This window comes from Lonchura striata, chromosome 2, assembly GCF_046129695.1.
Source record: "Lonchura striata isolate bLonStr1 chromosome 2, bLonStr1.mat, whole genome shotgun sequence".
Taxonomy (NCBI): domain Eukaryota; kingdom Metazoa; phylum Chordata; class Aves; order Passeriformes; family Estrildidae; genus Lonchura; species Lonchura striata.
The window spans coordinates 116,342,709-116,361,101 of NC_134604.1; the positions used below are offsets into that span (position 1 = coordinate 116,342,709).

The 18,393-nt window shown below is 53.0% G+C and overlaps 2 protein-coding genes across 5 annotated transcripts in view; one reads left to right on the forward strand and one right to left on the reverse strand.

Moving 5' to 3' along the window:
* The window catches only part of SON (SON DNA and RNA binding protein), a 37,271-nt gene extending 27,865 nt beyond the window's left edge, over positions 1 to 9,406 (forward strand). For 2 of the 4 annotated variants that reach the window (XM_077781716.1, XM_077781715.1), the window contains exons 9-12: positions 4,172 to 4,319; positions 6,817 to 6,885; positions 6,960 to 7,075; positions 7,148 to 7,776. In XM_077781716.1, coding sequence (XP_077637842.1) covers positions 4,172 to 4,319; positions 6,817 to 6,885; positions 6,960 to 7,075; positions 7,148 to 7,774 — 960 coding nt within the window. In that variant the 3' untranslated portion in view covers positions 7,775 to 7,776. The other 2 variants (XM_021538733.3, XM_077781717.1) reach the window with 2 other exon arrangements.
* Positions 9,407 to 10,973: 1,567 nt separating this feature from the next.
* On the reverse strand, positions 10,974 to 17,899 carry DONSON (DNA replication fork stabilization factor DONSON). Its single transcript, XM_077790908.1, has 10 exons — positions 17,627 to 17,899; positions 17,025 to 17,105; positions 15,797 to 16,000; positions 15,135 to 15,313; positions 14,565 to 14,743; positions 14,369 to 14,492; positions 13,018 to 13,122; positions 12,456 to 12,654; positions 11,462 to 11,662; positions 10,974 to 11,307 (listed from the first exon to the last, which is right to left on the reverse strand). The coding sequence occupies exons 1-10, from the start codon at positions 17,897 to 17,899 to the stop codon at positions 11,170 to 11,172; spliced, it is 1,683 nt and encodes a 560-aa protein (XP_077647034.1). The 3' UTR covers positions 10,974 to 11,169.
* Between the last annotated feature and the right edge of the window lie 494 nt (positions 17,900 to 18,393).

Here is an 18,393-nt window from a genome sequence, read left to right on the forward strand (position 1 = left end):
AAAGAGTGATATGATGTAAGATATAAAAAATTTATGAACAATCTCACCTTTTCCTTTGAAAAAGTGGCTTCTGTTTCAGTTTGTCACCATCAGTGTAATCAGTTCACAAATGTGACTCATCTTTTCTGAAGGTTGCTTCTATTTTTATTCCCTTTTTCCTTCCAAACACGCTGTGCTGCTGAAGAAATATCAGAGCAAATGGTCAAACATTTTTTGTTTTTCCAAGCAAATTCTGTTGAGGTCTGTTTACTCCCCCTTTCCCAGACTCACACCATCAGCTCAATTCTGGAGCCTGAACTTGCTCCCCAAACCTGGGGTTGTGCTCAGGGGTGGCCCTGGGGAGCTGCTGGGTCACTCACTTGTGCTGATTCCTGGGGTGCAGAAAGTTCTGGGAAGTGCAAACCTCCCTTCCGTTCCTGCAGGCACAGCAGAGCAGAACTCCTCTCAGGGTGGAAGTGAAGCTGAGCCTTGTGGCTGCCCCTTGCAGGACCTGCTGGGAAACAAGGAGCTTTCCTTGGGAGAGGCTCACCTGGCAGAGCAGAGCAGCTCTGTGCTCACCAGGTACTGCATATTGGGAAGGAATTCCTCCCTGGCAGGGTGGGCAGGCCCTGGCACAGGGTGCCCAAGCAGCCCTGGCAGTGCCCAAGGCCAGGTTGGACACTGGGGCTGGAGCAGCCTGGCACAGTGGAAGGTGTCTCTGCCATGGCAGGGGGGCACTGAGATGATCCTTACGGTCCCTCCTGAGCCCAACCAGTCTGGGATTCCATGATTCCATGGTAGGTGAGCTCTGTTGGCCTGGCTGCTGTCTTTCCCAGCCATTCCTTTTCCCCTGCTGTTGTGCAGAAGCTGTGAACTGCACCTGCAGGTGCTTGGGAACACAGGGCTTGTGAGGCATCTGCTGGGGTTCTTCAGCAAGGGATTCCTGCTCCTGTCCGTGGGAAGGATTGGGACTGCTGCTGAAAGGGCCAGAGCATCTTCCAGTTCAGCACCCAGCCCAAATTCCCTTCCTCAGGATCCCTGCAAGGTGCCACAGGGAGCAGATCGTGATCAGAGCTCCAGGAGCGTTTGGAGCTCCCAGGGAAGCCCAGGCTGGGATTGTTGGGCTGTGCAGGGCCAGGAGCTGGACTTGGATGGTCCCTGTGGGTCCCTTCCCACTCAGGAGATGCTGGGATTTAATGGGAAATTCTGCTGCCTGGCACAAGTTTTTCCAAAGTGATGCTTGTTCCTTGGAGTCCAGCCCTGTGCTGTACCTGAACTGCCACCCCCTGCCTTCAAGGCTTTTGTTGTCTTTGCTTCCTAAATTGTTGCTCCAAAGAGTCAGCCTGAAGAATCAGCAAGAAAGTTAATTAAAACTGCTCTAAACCTGCTGAAGAAATCAGGTTTTACCTTCTCTTTAAAGCAAGTGCTGACACAAGAATGTAGCTCTCGATGTCTCCATGTGTTGGCAGAATGGAAGTGGGATTTCATGGAATTTAGAGCACAAAATATAAAGTAAAAGGCATCAAATTGTCCTGCAGGTTCCCTCAAATTAAGATCAGTGAATGAAAGAGAAGTGCTTTTGTAAATAAAGAGTTAGTTCTGACTAGTAACCAAATGCTCAGAAACCTGGGGCTTCTTGTATTCCATCCCCTTTAATTTGTATCTGCAAAGGTCCAGAGCCGCTCAGGAGTTTTTGGGAGACTCACCCTTGGATGTTTTTTAGAATGAGAAGAATTGTGCCTCTTGCTTCCTTATGTGGTTTTCAATGAATTCCAAACCCAGCACCAGTTTTACCCCCACTTATTAAATCATGAGCTGAGGGAAGTTGTACAAAACAATACAATGTACAGGTGGCATTAGAGGTTTACATTCACTTTATTATTAAAAGAGAGAAAACAAAAACCAGAATCAAAATGCAGGAACTTTTTCCTTGCTGCAGACCTTTGCTTCTTCAGTGACCTGAGTCCAAGTGGGCTTCTCCTGGCTCCTTTTCCACTGGTACCAGAATTCCTTCCTCTAGCCTTTTAGTGAGATGCACAAGTATTTGTGTATTCTGGAATTAAATTATTATTAATAATAATAATTATTAATAATAATAAATGCGTATGTCATTGATGTGCTGGTTCTGTTGGTCACATGGAAGAGTCAGCACAGAATTCCTGCTGCAGTTCCCCTCCAGGATCCTGAATTCACCCATGGAAGGGGTGCTTTAACAAACGGCCCTTTGGAACCTAGAACTTCCTATTTCCAGTTTCTGGAGTTTGTTCAGGCTCTGGTAATTCCTCTGTAGGAGCTCAGGGCTTTGACCAGGAACAGGATTTTGGTTCTGTTCTGTCCTTGCTCCAGCCCTGAGCCAGGACACGTCCGGGTGTTTGGGAAAGCCGAGTGAGCCCGCAGTGACCTCAGCAGGAGCTTGCGCTGTGTCCTTTGTGAACTGAACACACCCCGTGGTGCTGGAACAGCCAGGGAGCCCGGATCCTGCCCTCCCAGCAGGAGCCAGCCCAGCTCCAGAGCCTGGAGGGAGCCTCTCTTACGGAATGTTCCTGGAAAAGACGGGAGGAGGGAGCGGATCTGAGGGCAGGGCTGTGGATGCTGTGTCTCAGGGGCTGGGCCCGCACCAGCCCCAGCTCTGCTCCTCCAGCCACGTGGATCCATGAGGATCCAGACAGGGATTTCCTGGCACGGGCGGAGATTGGGAGCATTCCTGGCACAGCCTCCAGCAAGGCTTTCCTGTCACACTTGTGCCAGCCTCCAGCGCGGGGGCTGGACACAGCCGTGTGTTGGGAATCCCTGGGAAACGTGGTCTGCCGAAGGAACACCTGTGGCTTTGTTCCCTGCCGATGGCGAGCAGGCCCCTGGGAGCCCAGGGACCTCAGTCCTGCCCTGGTGGCAGCCCCAGGCCTGTGCTGAGCTCCAGGAGCTCCCAGGGCTGCCCAGGCTGTCGGTGCAGGGCCAGCAGTCAGAGCCCTGGTGCTGACGGCTCCCTTCCAGCTGAGCTCGTGCCGTGGTCCTGTGGGCTCTGGGAACTGCTGCTCCTGCAGGCACTGCTGCTCCTGCAGGCACTGCTGCTCCTGCAGGCACTGCTGCTCCTGCAGGCACTGCTGCTCCTGCAGGCACTGCTGCTCCTGCAGGCACGGCTCCAGAGGAAGCAGAGCCTGAGCGTTGTGCGGGTGTGCCCGGGCAGTGACGAGCCCTGCCCGGCTCGGGGGCACCTCTGCTCCGTGCCGGGCTCCAGCTCGTGTGCGGGCAGGCCAGGCAGGTTCTGCTGTGATGGAAATGCTTGACTTGCTTCTGGGGTCAGCGGGGGGGCACGAGAGATGATAGTTCACAGAATAACCTGTGAACTTTCACCCCTCTATATGGAAACTTGTTTCAGGGTCAAATCCTTGTAGCCGCCTTCTTGCCACGGTCAGTGCCAGCCCTACTATTCACAACACTGCGGCCAGCGAGGCCTAGGTACGTAACTTTTAAGGAGTTTTTACAGTTCTTTACATCAAAGCAGATGTTTAAACTTTCTGTTGATAAGCTTTCACCGTTTAACAACTTTTGTTAATGCTCATTTGAAAGAATGTGACGACTGCTGCTGCTAAACTGGGGGGCCAAGCGCCTTTTTCCGTTAAAATAAAGAGAGGGGAAAGCAAACCCTGTTTGTTCCATGTGGAATTTCAGAGCAGAACTTGAATGTGCAACTGCTGTGTAATGAATCAGGTGGGGAGAGGTTTTTTTTTTAAGATTTAAATACGCCTGAACAGCCTGTGAATGTCATGACTAAATGTGCTTGTGTTCTGTTGGACGAGGAGGTGCCCCTGGCACAGCTGTGCCGGGATCAGTTCCCACTTCCCGAGCTGAGGAGATCTCTGGGATCAGAGCAGAGTGTTTAGAACCGGATGGTTGTCGCTTGATTAAACACATCTGTCTGCCAAGGGTCACTGCCACTTTGGGATCACCTTAGACTTTTCCTAAGTTGTTCTTTTTTGCCAAACATTGATTTGTGTCTCGTGTGTCCGCGTGAATTCCGGGTTCCACGCACTGGTTTGGGCTAAAAATCCACAGAGCTCAGGTGGATTTTTTTTTTTTTTTTTTAATTGAGTCTGTGAAAAGTTGTTAGAAACATTTTTTGGAAGTTCCCACTTCTTACTTAAAAGCACAGCGCTAACTTTAGGTCTTGTTTTACTTCTCTTTTTCTGGATAGGATCAGTTCTTAAGAGCAGCCCCTGTAACTGGAGGAATGGGAGCTCAGCTGATGAGGAAAATGGGCTGGAGAGAAGGAGAAGGGCTTGGGAAGAACAAGGAAGGCAGCGTTGAGCCCATCATGGTGGATTTCAAGACAGATCGAAAAGGTGAGTCCTGCCCAGAAATGTCTGGTGGCTTCTCAGCTCTCGGGCTGCCTGGAGGTGACAGAGGCCCTCAGAAGCAGGAGCTGTTTCCTGGTGGCTTCACTGGCACCTGAACAGATTCTGGGATTTTGTCTCAGGTTTGCCAAGGCCTGGGGTCAGTCCAAAGCTTTGTCCTTGTGGAAAAGCTGCAGTGGTTGTTCTGGAGCCAAGTGGTTGGAGCAGGAGCAGGGACAGAAGATGCAACAGTGGGGTCAGTTTTACAGTGGGGTGGGGACAGGGCTGAGAGCCCCAAAGCTGAGCTGTGTGAGTGACTTCCAGGCTTTGGGGCTTCCCTGAGGATTCTGTCCTTTTTCCTGTCCCTCATTTCATCTCCAGCCTGATCCTGCTGAAGCATCTCTGCTCATCCTCAGGGCTGGTTCCAGAGTTTTTTGCCTCCACTTTACATGGAAACCTCCCATGTTTTCCCTGGTTTCCTGTCCATGCCACAGGGGAGAGCTGACTTGGTGCAGCAGAGCCGTGCAGTGAGTCCCAGGCTGCTCCTTCAGCTTGGCCACTGTGCTTTGTGTGCTGAGTGATGATGGAGATCCTCCATCTGAAACACCTCTCCAAGTTCTGACAGCTTTAAATCCCAAATTCAGCAGTCAGGATTTCTAATTTAATTGTTCTGCTGTGCATGGAACAAAACAACAGCTCCACACTGACTGTGGGACAGATTCCTGCTCTTCTAAAGGTTTCTTTTGCACCAGGAACCTTCAATCCCATCTCAAAGCAAGGGGTGGAAACACTCACAATTTTCATTTCAAGGCCATTGGATGGAGCTTGGAGCAGCCTGTGAGAGTCACCTGAAACCAGGGACAGCCTTCAGACAGCTGGGCTGTGCTTTGGGTTTCCTGCCTGTCAAATAGTGATGCTCGTGTGCAGCCTTACCCAATCATTCCCACAAAAGTTGTGCCTGGATGCAGAATTCCCTCTGCTCTTGGCCACCCAGGGCTGTGGCACAGGGAGACAAGGGGCATGGGGTGTCGTGCTCACAGACAAGAGAAAACATGATTATGTATTATGTATTTAATATATATTTAGGACAAGGGATTATATATTTAGAGATTATATATTGAGGACAAGTAGTTTTTCAGACATCCATGTTCTTGGGTGATTAAATGGCTAAAACATACTTTTTTTTTAACTTCTTTGTAGAGTTTTAAAGTCCACACTGTTTGCAGGAAGGCTGTTATTAACCCACCTCCCTGGTTTGTTTTGTAAGGAATTTATTAAACATTTTTCAACATATAAAACAACTTTTTTTCTAAATATTAAAATTTATATTTCAATACTTATTAAAATATTTACTTTAATAAACATATGTTTATGTTTATCAATATAAACCAGCCCCTAATAAAATACAGTTCCTGGTCACAGGAAGTGCCTCAGGAGGCTGCAGCTTGTTTGAAATTCCCAGGTGAGGTCCCAGAGTCTGGAGGTGGAGTGGAGTGTCAGTGACCCAGCAACAGGGGGAGAGTTAATGAGGAGGATGAGAATCCCCTGTTAGGTTTGGGTTTAAAATTCTGTAAAGGGAGAAACCCTCAGCCTTTCTGCCAGGGATTGTCTCTGGTGGCTTCATGGCCCTTGGAAAGGCCCTGCTTAGTGGTTGCAGGAATATTGGGATGAATATCTGGTAAGGAGGGGAAGGATTTTCCTGTGAAGCAAAAGAAACCCAAATGCCACCCAAAAAAGCTGAAGGAACAGGAAGACACTGGAAGCAATTGCAGTATCTCCCTGTCTTTATTCACCAAAGCCACAGCAGGAAAACTAGAGGTAAGAAGCAAGGGAATATTGAAAGGTTGAAATCTGAGAGCAGCAAAATCCATGGGGCGAAGCCTGAGTTTCTCTGATGGATTGTCCCTGGAATTTCAGACATTTCTGGCAATTCTTCAGTTTATTTCTTGGTCTTGTAAGGTTTTCAGAAGAGCAGTGTTGAGTTTTGGTGTTTGCCTGTGCTCCCTGCATCCCTTTGGGGCTGTTCCACGCTCTGCAGCTTTGTTCCCAGGTGGGGTGGAGCTCTCAGCTCGGGCTGCTGGAGCACTGGAAATGCAGAGAGCACGCGGGATCCGGGTGTCATTCCTGCAGGAGGGGACACAGGGACATTCCTGGGTCATGGGAATGCTTCCTGGGCTCCTGTGTCTGGGCAGACTGAAGGCAGGCAGTGACTCTGGGCTGCACAAAACAGCAGGAGAATGTTCTTCAGTGTCTTCCTTGTTGGTTGTTTCTCCAAAGAGGGTGTGGAAAACCAGGTTTCCATGGAAAACCAGGTGTTCCCTGGCTTAAGACTACTCAGAGTTTTCTCCTTCTGGCTACTTCAGAATGTTCCTGGAGCCCTTGGGAAGAATGTGCTGAGTGGAATGGACAGAAGGAGGTGGAGGGTTGGGAGCTGGGGGGAGTCTCCAGGTGTCCCTGTGGTCCCTGGTGGGAATGGGGAATGTCAGCGTGCCTGTGTTGCTTGCAGGGCTCGTTGCTGTGGGAGAGAAGGCCCAGAAGAGGTCCGGCCATTACGTGGTGATGAAGGATCTTTCAGGTGAGATTCTTGTCTGGAATAACGCAATTCCCAGAGGCTGGGTGGGCCCTGACCCTGGAATGTCTGTGTGCCAGGGAAGCACCCGGTGTCTGCGCTGATGGAGATCTGCAACAAGAGGAGGTGGACGCCCCCCGAGTTCGTGCTGGTGGACGACAGTGGGCCTGATCACCGCAAACATTTCATCTTCAAGGTGGGTCTGGGCTGCCTGCCCCTGTGCTGCTTTCCCTCTGCCAGGGGTGAAATCCATGTTTCTGTTTGATAGAAACACCTCACGGGGCTGGCTGAGGATGGTGGAGCCGTCTCGGTGCTGGAATGTGCAAGTCCTGTTCCTGGAAAGGCCAAACCGAGTCCCTGGAGCACTTTATTCTGGGATCCCAGGGCTGGAGCCCCTCTGGAGCCAGGCTCGGAGAGCTGGGGGTGCTCACCTGGAGGACAGAAGGCTCCAGGGAGACCTCAGAGCTCCTTGCTGGGCCTAAAGGGGCTCCAGGAGAGCTGCAGAGGGACTGGGGACAAGACATGGAGGGGCAAAACACCAGGAGTGGCTTCCCACTGCCAGAGGGCAGGGCTGGCTGGGATCTTGGGAATTAGGAATTGTTCCCTGGCAGGATTGGCAGGCCCTGGCACAAGGTACCCACAGCAGCTGGGGCTGCCCCTGGGTCCCTGGCAGTGCCCGAGGCCAGGCTGGCCACTGGGGCTTGGAGCAGCCTGGGGCAGTGGAAGATGTCCCTGCCCGTGGCCGGGGTGGAGTGGGATGAGATTTAAGGTCCCTCCCAACCCGAAGCTCGGTGGGATGCCGCAAAATATCCGTGCTGAGAGGCAGCCAGGGGTTCCGTGTGTCCCTAAAGAACTGCCCAGACTGTGCCTGGGGCAGCCACGGCCCCCTCGCTAACCCCTGGTTCCCCCGTGCCAGGTGAGAGTCAATGGCAACGAGTACAGGCCCACCTTTGCCAGCCTTAACAAGAAGCACGCGAAAGCCACGGCGGCCACGGCGGCGCTGCAGGCCATGGGACTCGTACCAAAGGAAAGCATGGTCAATACCACCATGTTCAGGAGTGCCTCACACCGCTAAGCTTGGCTTTACTGGGACACTGGTTCTGAGCATTGTACTCTGCACAAGAAATGGTATTTGCCCCTCTCATGTTGTAAATACATCGGCGATTCCCACCTTGTAAAAACTGTACAGACACCCACAGGTTTTTCTTTTGTACCATCCAAATGTATTTAAATCATACTTAGTTTTTGGTATGTTTATATTGTTTACATTAGTGATGTAATTATTTCTTAAACGACTAAATCAGACGACAGACTCTGGAGGCATCAGAAATCCAGACCCTTGGCTGAAGCTCCTGCGGTTCAGAACGTTGGCCCTTTGATACAGTTTTGTAGTGGCTGCAGAGTTCCCTGGGCTCGGGGGGGTGCTGGGGACACCCGGGGGCCGTGCCCGGGCGCTGCCCCTCGGTGCCACCGGTGCCCCGGGACCGCCGGAGCCGCGGGCGCTGCCGGAGCGATGCGGAGATTTCGGACACGACCCGGCCCGGCCTCCTGGCGGCCCCGGGAGGGGGACCTGGGGCCGCTCTTCCCAACCAGTGAATCCACTGCCTGATGCTGATTGTACGGATTTGTGGTTCATGTGAATTTTAAACTCTTAACAGATCTACAACTGGATTTGGGGGGAGGGAGGGGGTAGAATTACGCTTCAATTGTTGTACCCAACTTGGTCAATAAAGCAGCACAAGTTCATAATCTTCACCCCTGGTCAGTAAACAGTAATTCCAATGGATGCCAAGCCAGGAAACAGGAATTTTAAATACCCCAGAATGCCTTCTGCAAGAAACACATACGATACAGAAGTGGCTTTGTGAGGATTCTCAACAGCCATCGGGATGGCAGGAGCGGGGTCTGGTTGTTTTCGTTTGTTTTGAACTTTATTAAATAACTCCTTGGGATTAAATGTTTCCATAAGGATCCTCTGCTCTCAGGGGGCCTTATCCAGAGTTTGGGCAGTTGAACAGTGGGAGAGGATGTAGAAAGCTTTTCCTGCTTTTTAGTTTATTTTTTATTTAAGAAGCATTAATCTTTGATCTGTGTGCACCTGGGATGGGAAGGGGCAGTGCACCCTCCCTGAGGGATCTGAGTTAGGAGCAGGCTGCCAGGATTTCTGCACTGGGGTCGTTCAGGTCCCAGACAAGTCTCTGTGAGGTGTGAACCTGAGCTGGGTTTGGGGACAGAACAAACGCAGCCAGGCTGCTCAGGCCTCACGTGAGGGACACTTTGGCCATGGGCCCATGGAGCTGAGGAATTCCTGGTACCCAGAGCCCTGTGGATCCCGTCAGTGGCACAGAACACGGAGTCTCCTTGCTCTGCAGGGACAAGGGTTGGTGTTTCCCGTGCAGCAGGGAATTGGGGTTGGTTTGGAGACAGAAAAGCCCCTCTGAGTCTGTCCAAGCGCTCTGGAAATGCTTCAGTTGATCTTCATTTCATGGACGTTGTTGTCTTGAATTAAACTTTTTTCCCTTTGGCATCTTGCCGTCGGTCTCTGACTAAATGTGTGGAGCTTGTCCTGCGAACTGCCCGGGAGGTGTGGAAACCCCGGGAGCTGCGGGAGGAGGTGCCCTGGGGGTGCCAGGCTCCACCCCGGGGCTGGGAGCAGCTCCCACCGCACCCCGTGGCTTGGCAGAGCTCAAACCTGGCAGCTGCTGAGGATTCTCTGCATGGCAGCTCAGCATTCACAGCTGGACACCATCAAATTTGGGAACGTACAAGCCCCTCTACTTGTTTTGTTCTTTTTTCTGTAATGCCCGTTTACCATGCATAAGGTAAAGATGTGAGTTCTCTCCTAGCAGCAGAGAAATGCAGTCCCACTAAAGACTCCGTTTGAAAAATCACTGTTAGGCAAGGTCTGGATTTCATGGCTCAAAGCTGGGGAAGGGATGGGGGTCTGTGTGTTCCCCGGGCCAGGAGCAGCCCGGAGCTGGGAGCAGCTGGGGTTTGCTCCTGGAGCCGACAGCTCACAGCAGTTCAGTGACTGAACTGCACTCTCACACAGTAAAGCAATGGTTAATCACCAAGAATCCCAGCAGAGCTTCCTCCCTGCTGCTTCCCCGGGCAGGACACTGCCCTGCTGTGGACAGAAGGGGTCTGGAGGCAGAGGGAGCTTTTGCTGGCCCAGGCTCAGGGGCTGCTCCGTGCCCGTGTTGGGTTTGCAGGGCTTTGCTCGGTGATCCCAGACCCCCAGGGGCAGCGGCAGGGAAGGCTGAGCTTTGCTGCCCACGGCTTCACTTCAGTAACAAACTGCAGATTATAGAAATATGGCTGGAGAGCACAAACACGAGTTGGTTCTATTTCCCACTCAGCTTTGGCATTCCTTGATGCAGGAATGTGCTCAGCCAAGAGCTGTGGAAAAGCAACAGACTCCCCAAAAGGCCTGGGACCCCTCTACCTGCAGGGAAACACAGAGCCCCTGGTCAGACCCTGCTCCTCTGTATGATCCATGGAATCCCCGGGGCTGGCAAAGCCCTCCCAGCCCAGGGAGTCCCAGCTGGGCCCATGCCCACCTTGTCCCCAGCCCAGAGCACTCAGTGCCACCTCCAGGGGACACCTGCAGGGATGGGCACTGCAAAGCTCCCTGGGCAGCCCCTGCCAGGGCCTGGCCACACTTCCTCCTGCTCAGGGGCTGCAGCCAATTTAATTCCTCCCCTTGTTCCCCTCCAGGCTGGGTTTTGTAAGCCTGGGGTGGGTGTGGGAGCTCTGAGCAGCTCTGGGGCCCTCTGATCTCCATTCCTCCCTGTGGACTTTGAAGATGACTCCAACCCAAGAGGTGCCACACACCCAGGTGCAGCTACCGAGGGTGGCAGGGGGCTGTGAACAGTGAGAAGGGGTTTTGCCAAGCATTCCACCCATCCATAGGATCCCAGAAGGGTTGGGTGGAAGGGACCTTAAAAGCTCATCCGGTTCCTATTCCCTGCCCTGGAGGGGTTGTAGTTCCAACCTGGTTACGAGTTCCTGCCCCAAGCAGGAGCAGAAATTCCTTATTTGGAACAGAAGATGTGTGTGCGTGGGGAAGAGCAACCTGCCAGGGGCAAACCAGACCAATAAAACCACATTTTATTAAAACAGCCCTTTCTACATTAAAAAATATGTCCGAGGCCTTTCCCCTCCGTTCCTTCCAAGCCCTTGGAAGTGTTGCTGTGCAGCAGCTGTGTGGGGTGTCCCTCCTGCCCTGCCCCGAGCCCAGCACCTGCAGCCCTGGGAGGGAGCGTCCTGCTCCATGGCCCAGCAGCATCCCTAGGCCTTCCAGGTGTAGGTGTAATCCTTCATCTCCAGCAAGCGGATGGAGGATTTTCCCAGAGTCGGACACTGCTGCAGCTGATCCAAAGTCTTGGGATGCAGCCCGCAGGCAGGCAGGTCCTGCTGCACATCCTCCTGCAGAGGGCACACACCGAGTCAGGGTTTCTGCGGGAAGTGCCTGGAGCTCCCCCACTGCTGAGGGAGGAGCCCCAGGGGTGATCCGGGAATCCCGGTGCGAAGGGAAGGTCCCGCTCTGGCCGCCCGGGCGGGGCCGGGGCCGCGTCCTCACCTGGGCCGGGGCCGGGCGGGCGTTGAAGGCGGCGCTGGGCTCGTGGGCGCTGAGCAGGGCGCGGAAGGCGCCGCGCTGCGCCGGGCCCAGCACCAGCGTCAGGGCGTGCAGGGCGTGCGGCAGGACCGGCCCCAGCACCTCCAGGCTGAACACGTCCTCGAAGCCCCCCTGCGCCCGGGCACGGCCGCCGACAGTGCGAGCCTGGGGGCGGAACAGCGCCCTTAGCGCCGCAGCACCGCGGCCAGGGCGAGCTCTCACAGCCCTGGCAGCACCGTGCCACGGGCCCGCTGAAAATGGAAACGCTACTGTGCAGTGCACGAGGTTTTACTGTCCCTGTGACAGCTCCTAAAATGTATCCCCTGGACTGCAGGGATTGGGAAGTGCACAAGAACAGGATGAACTTCTCTGGTGGAACAAGTAGATCATCCTGCTCTTACTGGGAAGAAATTTGGGTTAGATATAGGGAAAGAATTCTTGGTGTAGGGTGAGGAAGCCCTGGCACAGGTGTGGCTGCCCCTGGATCCCTGGAAGTGTCCAAGGTCAGCCTTGGAACAACCTGGGATGGTGGAAGGTGTCCCTGGCCACGGCAGGGGTTGGCACTGGGACGATCCTGAAGGTCCCTCCCAGTCCAAACCATTCCTTGCAGGAGCAGAAGGTGAGCTGCTGTTCAGGGGCTCCTCGAGCAAGGGGCTGGGGTAGTCTGAGACCCCATAAGATCTGGGGAGAATTTAACAACCGCTTTCCCTCTGGGCAGCTCTGCACAGCCTCTTGTCTCTCGGGAGGTGAGGAGAGGGAAGGCTGGGATTCCAGTTCAGCGCAGGGATGTGTTGTATGTTGTATGGATTTAGGAACGGGCTGTGCCTGCAGACAAAATGCTGACTCAGGCTTTAGCCACAAAAATCCCGCTGTGCCGCCTGAGGGAAAGTTCACCAAGCCAGGGTCTGATCCCTGGGTAAGGAAACTGCTTCCTCCCCGGAGCCAGCCTGTCCCTCACCTTGAGCGTCTGCATGGTCCCGCCGCGGAAAGCCACCGGGGACAGCAGCGTCGGGGGCAGCCCCGCCTGCGGCCCCGCCACCGCCACCAGGCTGCGGCAGCTGATCAGGAAGTTCAGCAGCGTGAAGGTGTGGCTGCCTCTCACCAGCACCAGCGACTCGGGTCTGTGATCCACCTGCACCTCGTGCTTCTCCTTGCGCCTGGGGAGCGAGTCAAGGGAAAGCCACGGCGCAGAGGGAGGCATCCATGTGCCAAAAAGCTGGACCAATGAGCCCCCCCACACCCCATCTGACCAAAATCCCCAACACCAAACCCCACCCAGCTGAGCACCCATCCAGATCTGCTCTTCAGCTGTTAAGCAGCATCTTAATCCTGGCTTCAAATCCTAGAAATATTGGCAAAGTAACTAAAAATGCAACCTCTCATATCGTGCAGGAATGTGAGGATTCATATCTGGAAAACAGTTCTCAAAACCTTCTACAGAACTTAAATGTGAAGCACAGCACTGTAACAGCTGCAGGGTTTTCTGGTGTCACACATCTGGAAGATCAAAGGAAGGATACATTTGGATAGAAATAGTATCTGGTTTCTTCACCTTGTCTTGGACTCCCATCTCCTCAAGCCAAGAGAAGCTTCCATCATCATCATCATCACTGGGAGTTGGTTCCCTGGAGACGCAGGATGAGTGTTAGGAGGGCAGTGCCTCCGAGGAAGGTTTTCCAAATGGACTGTGCAGGAGCCTGTAAGTCCAGCACTGCACAACTGTGGGTAATAGAAAGATAGAAACTTCCACAGATTCAGGACGGTTTGATCTACAGCCTTGGAAGGAGCTTGGATTGATGTAAAAGTAAAGTACATTATTAAGTAGAATAACAGACATTAAGAACAAAGAACAGACATTACGTAGAAAAGTCATCAACTTATTTTCTATAGTTGTAAGTAAGAATATACCTTAAGTAAGTGAGAAACTGTATTGATAAGATGGTGAAGGGTTTATAATTACATTATAATTATATATTATAATTGGTTATATATAATTGGGTGTGGTTGTATAGAGTAAGTGTTTAGAAGCCTTAAGTGAAGCATCTGTGTGTGAGTTAGAAACCCATTAGACAAAATTATCCGCAGTGCAGCAGAAGTAAGTAAAGGTGACAGGTTAGGAAAGCAAAACACACCCTGTGGCAGCTGTCTGCTGGGTTAGAAAGTTCTATATTGCCTTGTAATGAAGGAACTTGTGACTACTTTGAGCTATGGCCGAATGCTTGCTCCTCTAAAATCTCACCCTGGGATGGTGTTTATCTGAGCAAGGAATGGATGGTCCCATCCCTTTATTACAAAGGGTGACAATGATACACAACGCTGTTACTTACCCCGTAACAATGCTGTTACTTGCCCCGTAACAACGCTGTTACTTTCCCCGTAACAACGCTGTTAATTACCCTGTAACAACGCTCTTACCCCGTAACAACACTGTTACTTACCCTGTAACAACTGTTAATTACCCCATAACAACACTGTTACTTACCCTGTAACAACGCTCTTACCCCGTAACAACACTGTTACTTACCCTGTAACAACTGTTAATTACCCCATAACAACGCTGTTACTTACCCCGTAACAACACTGTTAATTACCCTGTAACAACACTGTTACTTACCCTGTAACAACGCTGTTACTTACCCTGTAACAACGTTGTTACTTACCCTGTAACAATGCTGTTACTTACCCCGTAACAATGCTATTACTTACCCTGTGTAACAACACTGTTACTTACCCTGTAATAACACTGTTACTTACCCCGTAACAATGCTGTTACTTACCCTGTGTAATAACACTGTTACTTACCGTGTAACAACGCTGTTACTTACCCCGTAACAACGCTGTTACTTACCCTGTAACAACACTGTTACTTACCCCGCATCCCCCACGCTGCTGCCCCCTCCGAGCCCATCGGCGGTGTCTGTTTCCAGACTCTCCTCTGAGCTTTTCTGTTTCCTGCTCCTACTTTCCTCGAGCAAAGGTAAGGAGAACTCTATGCCTGGGCAGAGCAAAGGCAGCAGTGAGGGGCCGCGTGCCAGCGCTGCCCCGTGCCCGTGCCCCGTGCCCTTACCGTCGCCGCGCAGGGCCTCGCGCAGGCCGCGCGTGGTGGGCGCGATGGCGGCGGTGGGCACGGCGCTGCCCGCCAGCCCCGCGGCGCGGAACAGCACCGAGAACTGCGGCGCGCACACGTAGAAATACGGACACAGCCGGGCCCGCAGCAGGTTGTACAGGGAGGTGAAGCTCACCGACCTGGCGGGGAACAAACAGCGCTGGCACAGCTGGCAGCCCTCCCCTGATGGAGAGGGAAGCTGGGCGAGGCACGGAGGGACAGGCACAGGGAATGGCTCCCACCGCCGGAGGGCAGGGCTGGGTGGGAGATTGGGAATTGGGAATTGTTCCCTGGCAGGGTGGGCAGGTCCTGGCACAGGGTGCCCAGAGCAGATCCCTGGCAGTGCCCAAGGCCAGGCTGGACACTGGCGCTGGGAGCAGCCTGGGACAGTGGGTGATGTCCCCATGGCAGAGGTTGAAATGCAATGATCCCTAAGCTCCCCTCCAACCAACCCGTGCCACGACTCTGTGATTAATTAAAACCTCCCTGTCTCGCTCTACCCCAGCCCATCAGTACTTTGGCTGCACTTACCAGTCACTCATGAGCACCTGCTGCACGGCCTCATCCTGTGCCCAAGGACAGGCCTTTCCTGCCATCCTCCTGTCTGCCCCGAGGCGGGGGAACAGCGGCAGCCAGGGCAGCGAGGGGTGCAGCCAGTAGACCAGGCTCTGCTGGAAGGCACAGCGCAGCTCCGTGCACAGCCGCGGCTCCTGCAGGTCCCACAGGCCGTGAGGGGCACGGTGAAGCTGCCACCCAGATTTCCATTCCCAGTTCTCATTCGAATCCTCATTCCCATTATCATCCCCATATCCCATCCTCATTCACAGTTCCCATTCCCCATTCCTTATTCCCAGTTTCCATCCACATCCCCTTTCCCAGATTTCCATTCCCAGTTCCCATTCGAATCCTCATCCCCATTCCCAGTTCCCATCCCCCATCCCCATTCCTTATTCCCAGTTCCCATCCACATCCCCTTTCCCACTTTTCATTCCCAATTTCCCATTCCCAGTTCCTATTCCCAGTTCCCAGTTTCCTATTCCCAGTTCCCATTGCTGGCAAAGATGCAGCCCATTCCTCATCCTTATTCCCAGTTTCCATCCACATCCCCTTTCCCAGTTTTCCATTCCCAATTTCCCATTCCCAGTTCCCATTGCCGGCAAAGCTGCAGCCCCGGGCACCCGCCCAGCCCTCACCTGCACGCTCCGGGGCAAGGTGGTTTCTGCAGCTCTGCAGTGCTGGGCAAAGCCCTGCGCCTCCTCCTGTGCTTTCAGGTGCTCTGCCCAGGTGAAGGGTTGGGAGGACATGAAGAGAACCCGGGTTTTAATGCTCCAGTCCGCAGGGAATTCCTCGCTTGGCAAGGAGGGAGCTTTGGGAACAGCCAGAGGTGAATGAGGGCTCTGAGCAGACAGAAACAGCATCAGTTAACTCACAGAAAACTAAACCTGTTCACAGGCTGAACCAAAGGCACAGTTACTATTTTATATATTATTATATATTTATTATTATTTAATATTTATATTATTATATTGTCTAAACATTATTATATTATTTAGTATAGTATTTATTGTATTGTTTATTATATTATTTATTATATCATTTATTCTATTATTTATTATATATTGATTTATAATTTTTATTTTTTATATATTATATATTTATATATTTTTCTATTATTATTTTGATTATTTTACTCAGCACCAGATTCTAACAAAAATACTCCATTCTACTGCCTATAAAACCACATCAGAGGGCTTGCACTCATGAGTCCTTCCAACAGTATAAACTAGGAACAAATAAAGGATAAATTGTTAAAACTAAAAAGCCCCAAGCCTGTTGTTTACAAAGACAAGAATTTCCATGCCAAAATGGTTATTTCATTTCATTCTCTCCCGGTGACTGTAAGGTTACATGCTGAAAAAAGCCCTGAGCACCTCCAAGACAGTTTGCTTTCTTTTTTCTATCCTTCTAATTTAGTTGGAACTTCAGTTTCTGTACCTAGAACAACATTAGAGAATGTCTATTGAAACTGTTTCAATTTCAAGGGCTGGTTTTCAGGAATTCTTGCTTTCCTATGTGCCTGATGAAGTGCTCCATTTCTGTAGCTGAAAACCAGAATGCAGGAGCTATCTGGTGAAGAACATCCTCATCTCAACTACATATAAAACTAAGAAACAGTACAATTATAGTTAGGAAAACTGAAAGACAACAACCTCTGTCCATGGGACTATGATAGCAGTGAGGTCAGGCAGAAGGCTGTCACCAGAACAGGAATCAATGTAAGAAATGTCCTTGAATACGGACATTTTAGTACATTCTTTTACACAGAGATGGGCCAGCAAATACCACCTGAAACAGTTTCATCTTTCTGTGTGCCCGGAGAACAGCTGGAATCTTTTCAGCAGCCTGTGCTGTGTTCCATACCTGGCTTAGGTCGAGGATGTCGGAACTTTCAGCAGGCTCCGCTCTGCCGAGAGGCTTCTCTTCACCCGCCGGCTCTAAAAACTGAATGAAAGAACAGCATAAGGCACAGCACAAAGGAAGCAGCGGGCTGATAACTTTAAAAACTGCCCTTGCAATGACATTCCCCGAGTGATCCTCAGCACCCCGGGCTGCGAACAAACCCCGATCGGGGCGAGCACGAGATCCGCACCCAGCGCTGAGCGGCAGCCCGAGCCCAGCCGGGCCTTGGGGCAGGCGGGGGAGAGCCAGGGCTGCGTCGGAAAGGGGCTGGGGGCGAGGGCGGGGGGGGTGGCTGCGGGCTGAATGTGACGGCTGAGGGCTCAGTGCAATGGCTGAGGGCTGAATGTGACGGCTGAGGGCTCAGTGCAATGGCTGAGGGCTCAGTGCAATGGCTGCGGGCTGAATGCGATGGCTCAGGGCTCAGTGCAATGCCTGAGGGCACTGGCGGAGGGCAATGGCTGCGGGCTGAATGCGATGGCTGAGGGCTCACTGCGATGCCTGAGGGCTGAGGGCACTGGCGGAGGGCTGAGCGCGGTGACCCCGCTGCCGGGGCTCGGTCCCACCTGCCAGAAGGGCGCTGCCGACGCCTCCCCGCCCGCCGGGGCCGCTGCCCGAGGCCGAGGGGCGGCCGCCGCCCGCCGCGGAGCTCGCTCCAGGCTGGAGAAGGGGTTGCGGCGCCGGGCGGCCGCGGAGCCCCGCGGGGCCGGGGCGGCGGCGGCTTCCGCGGCGGCGGTGGCGGGGTCGCTCCTCCGCCCGGGACGTTTGCGCTTCAGCCGCAGCAGCGCCGGCGGCTTCTTGAAGCCGGGCGAGCGCTCGGGCTCGGCAGGGGCGGCCATGGCCGAGCCGCGCTCCCGTCTTGGCGCCAAAGAGCGGCGGCTCCGCCCCGGGGCGGCGCTGAGGGAGCGGCGCCGCCATCGCTGCCGCCCTCAGGGGCTCTGAGGGGAGCGCGGCTCCCGCCAGCCCCGCTCCGCCCGCACGGGCAGCGCAAACCTGGAGCACAAAGACACACGGCGCTGCCATTGTGTCCGTGCCCTTCCAATGCACCCGCACAGCGGCCCCGGGGCTGCGCTCGGCCGCGGCAGCAGCGCTCCAGGCCGAGCTCTGTGGGATGTGACACTAAACCCACAGGCTTTAGTCTGCTTGGGAGAGAGAAGTGAATGTTTCAGTCTCCTTGGGAGAGAAAACCGCTTTTGATTTCACCATTCTCTCGTACATTGGTCTGAAAAAACATCATAAATATTAAACCGGTGTAATTAGATGTCCATGTGGGTCAAAAGCCGTCAAAAGTCTTAAACAAGTAGTTAGCAACATTTCTACTGACAAAAGATTC

What these genes read in the sequence shown, in the direction of transcription:
- DONSON (XM_077790908.1), bottom strand. Translation starts at nt 17,899, where the DNA reads ATGGCCGCCCCTGCCGAGCCCGAGCGCTCGCCCGGCTTCAAGAAGCCG. An exon ending in CAGGTGCTCATGAGTGACTG is followed by an intron (nt 14,744 to 15,134) that starts GTAAGTGCAGCC and finishes GTTCCCCGCCAG; the next exon opens with GTCGGTGAGCTTCACCTCCC. An exon ending in CGAGGCCCTGCGCGGCGACG is followed by an intron (nt 14,493 to 14,564) that starts GTAAGGGCACGG and finishes TGCTCTGCCCAG; the next exon opens with GCATAGAGTTCTCCTTACCT.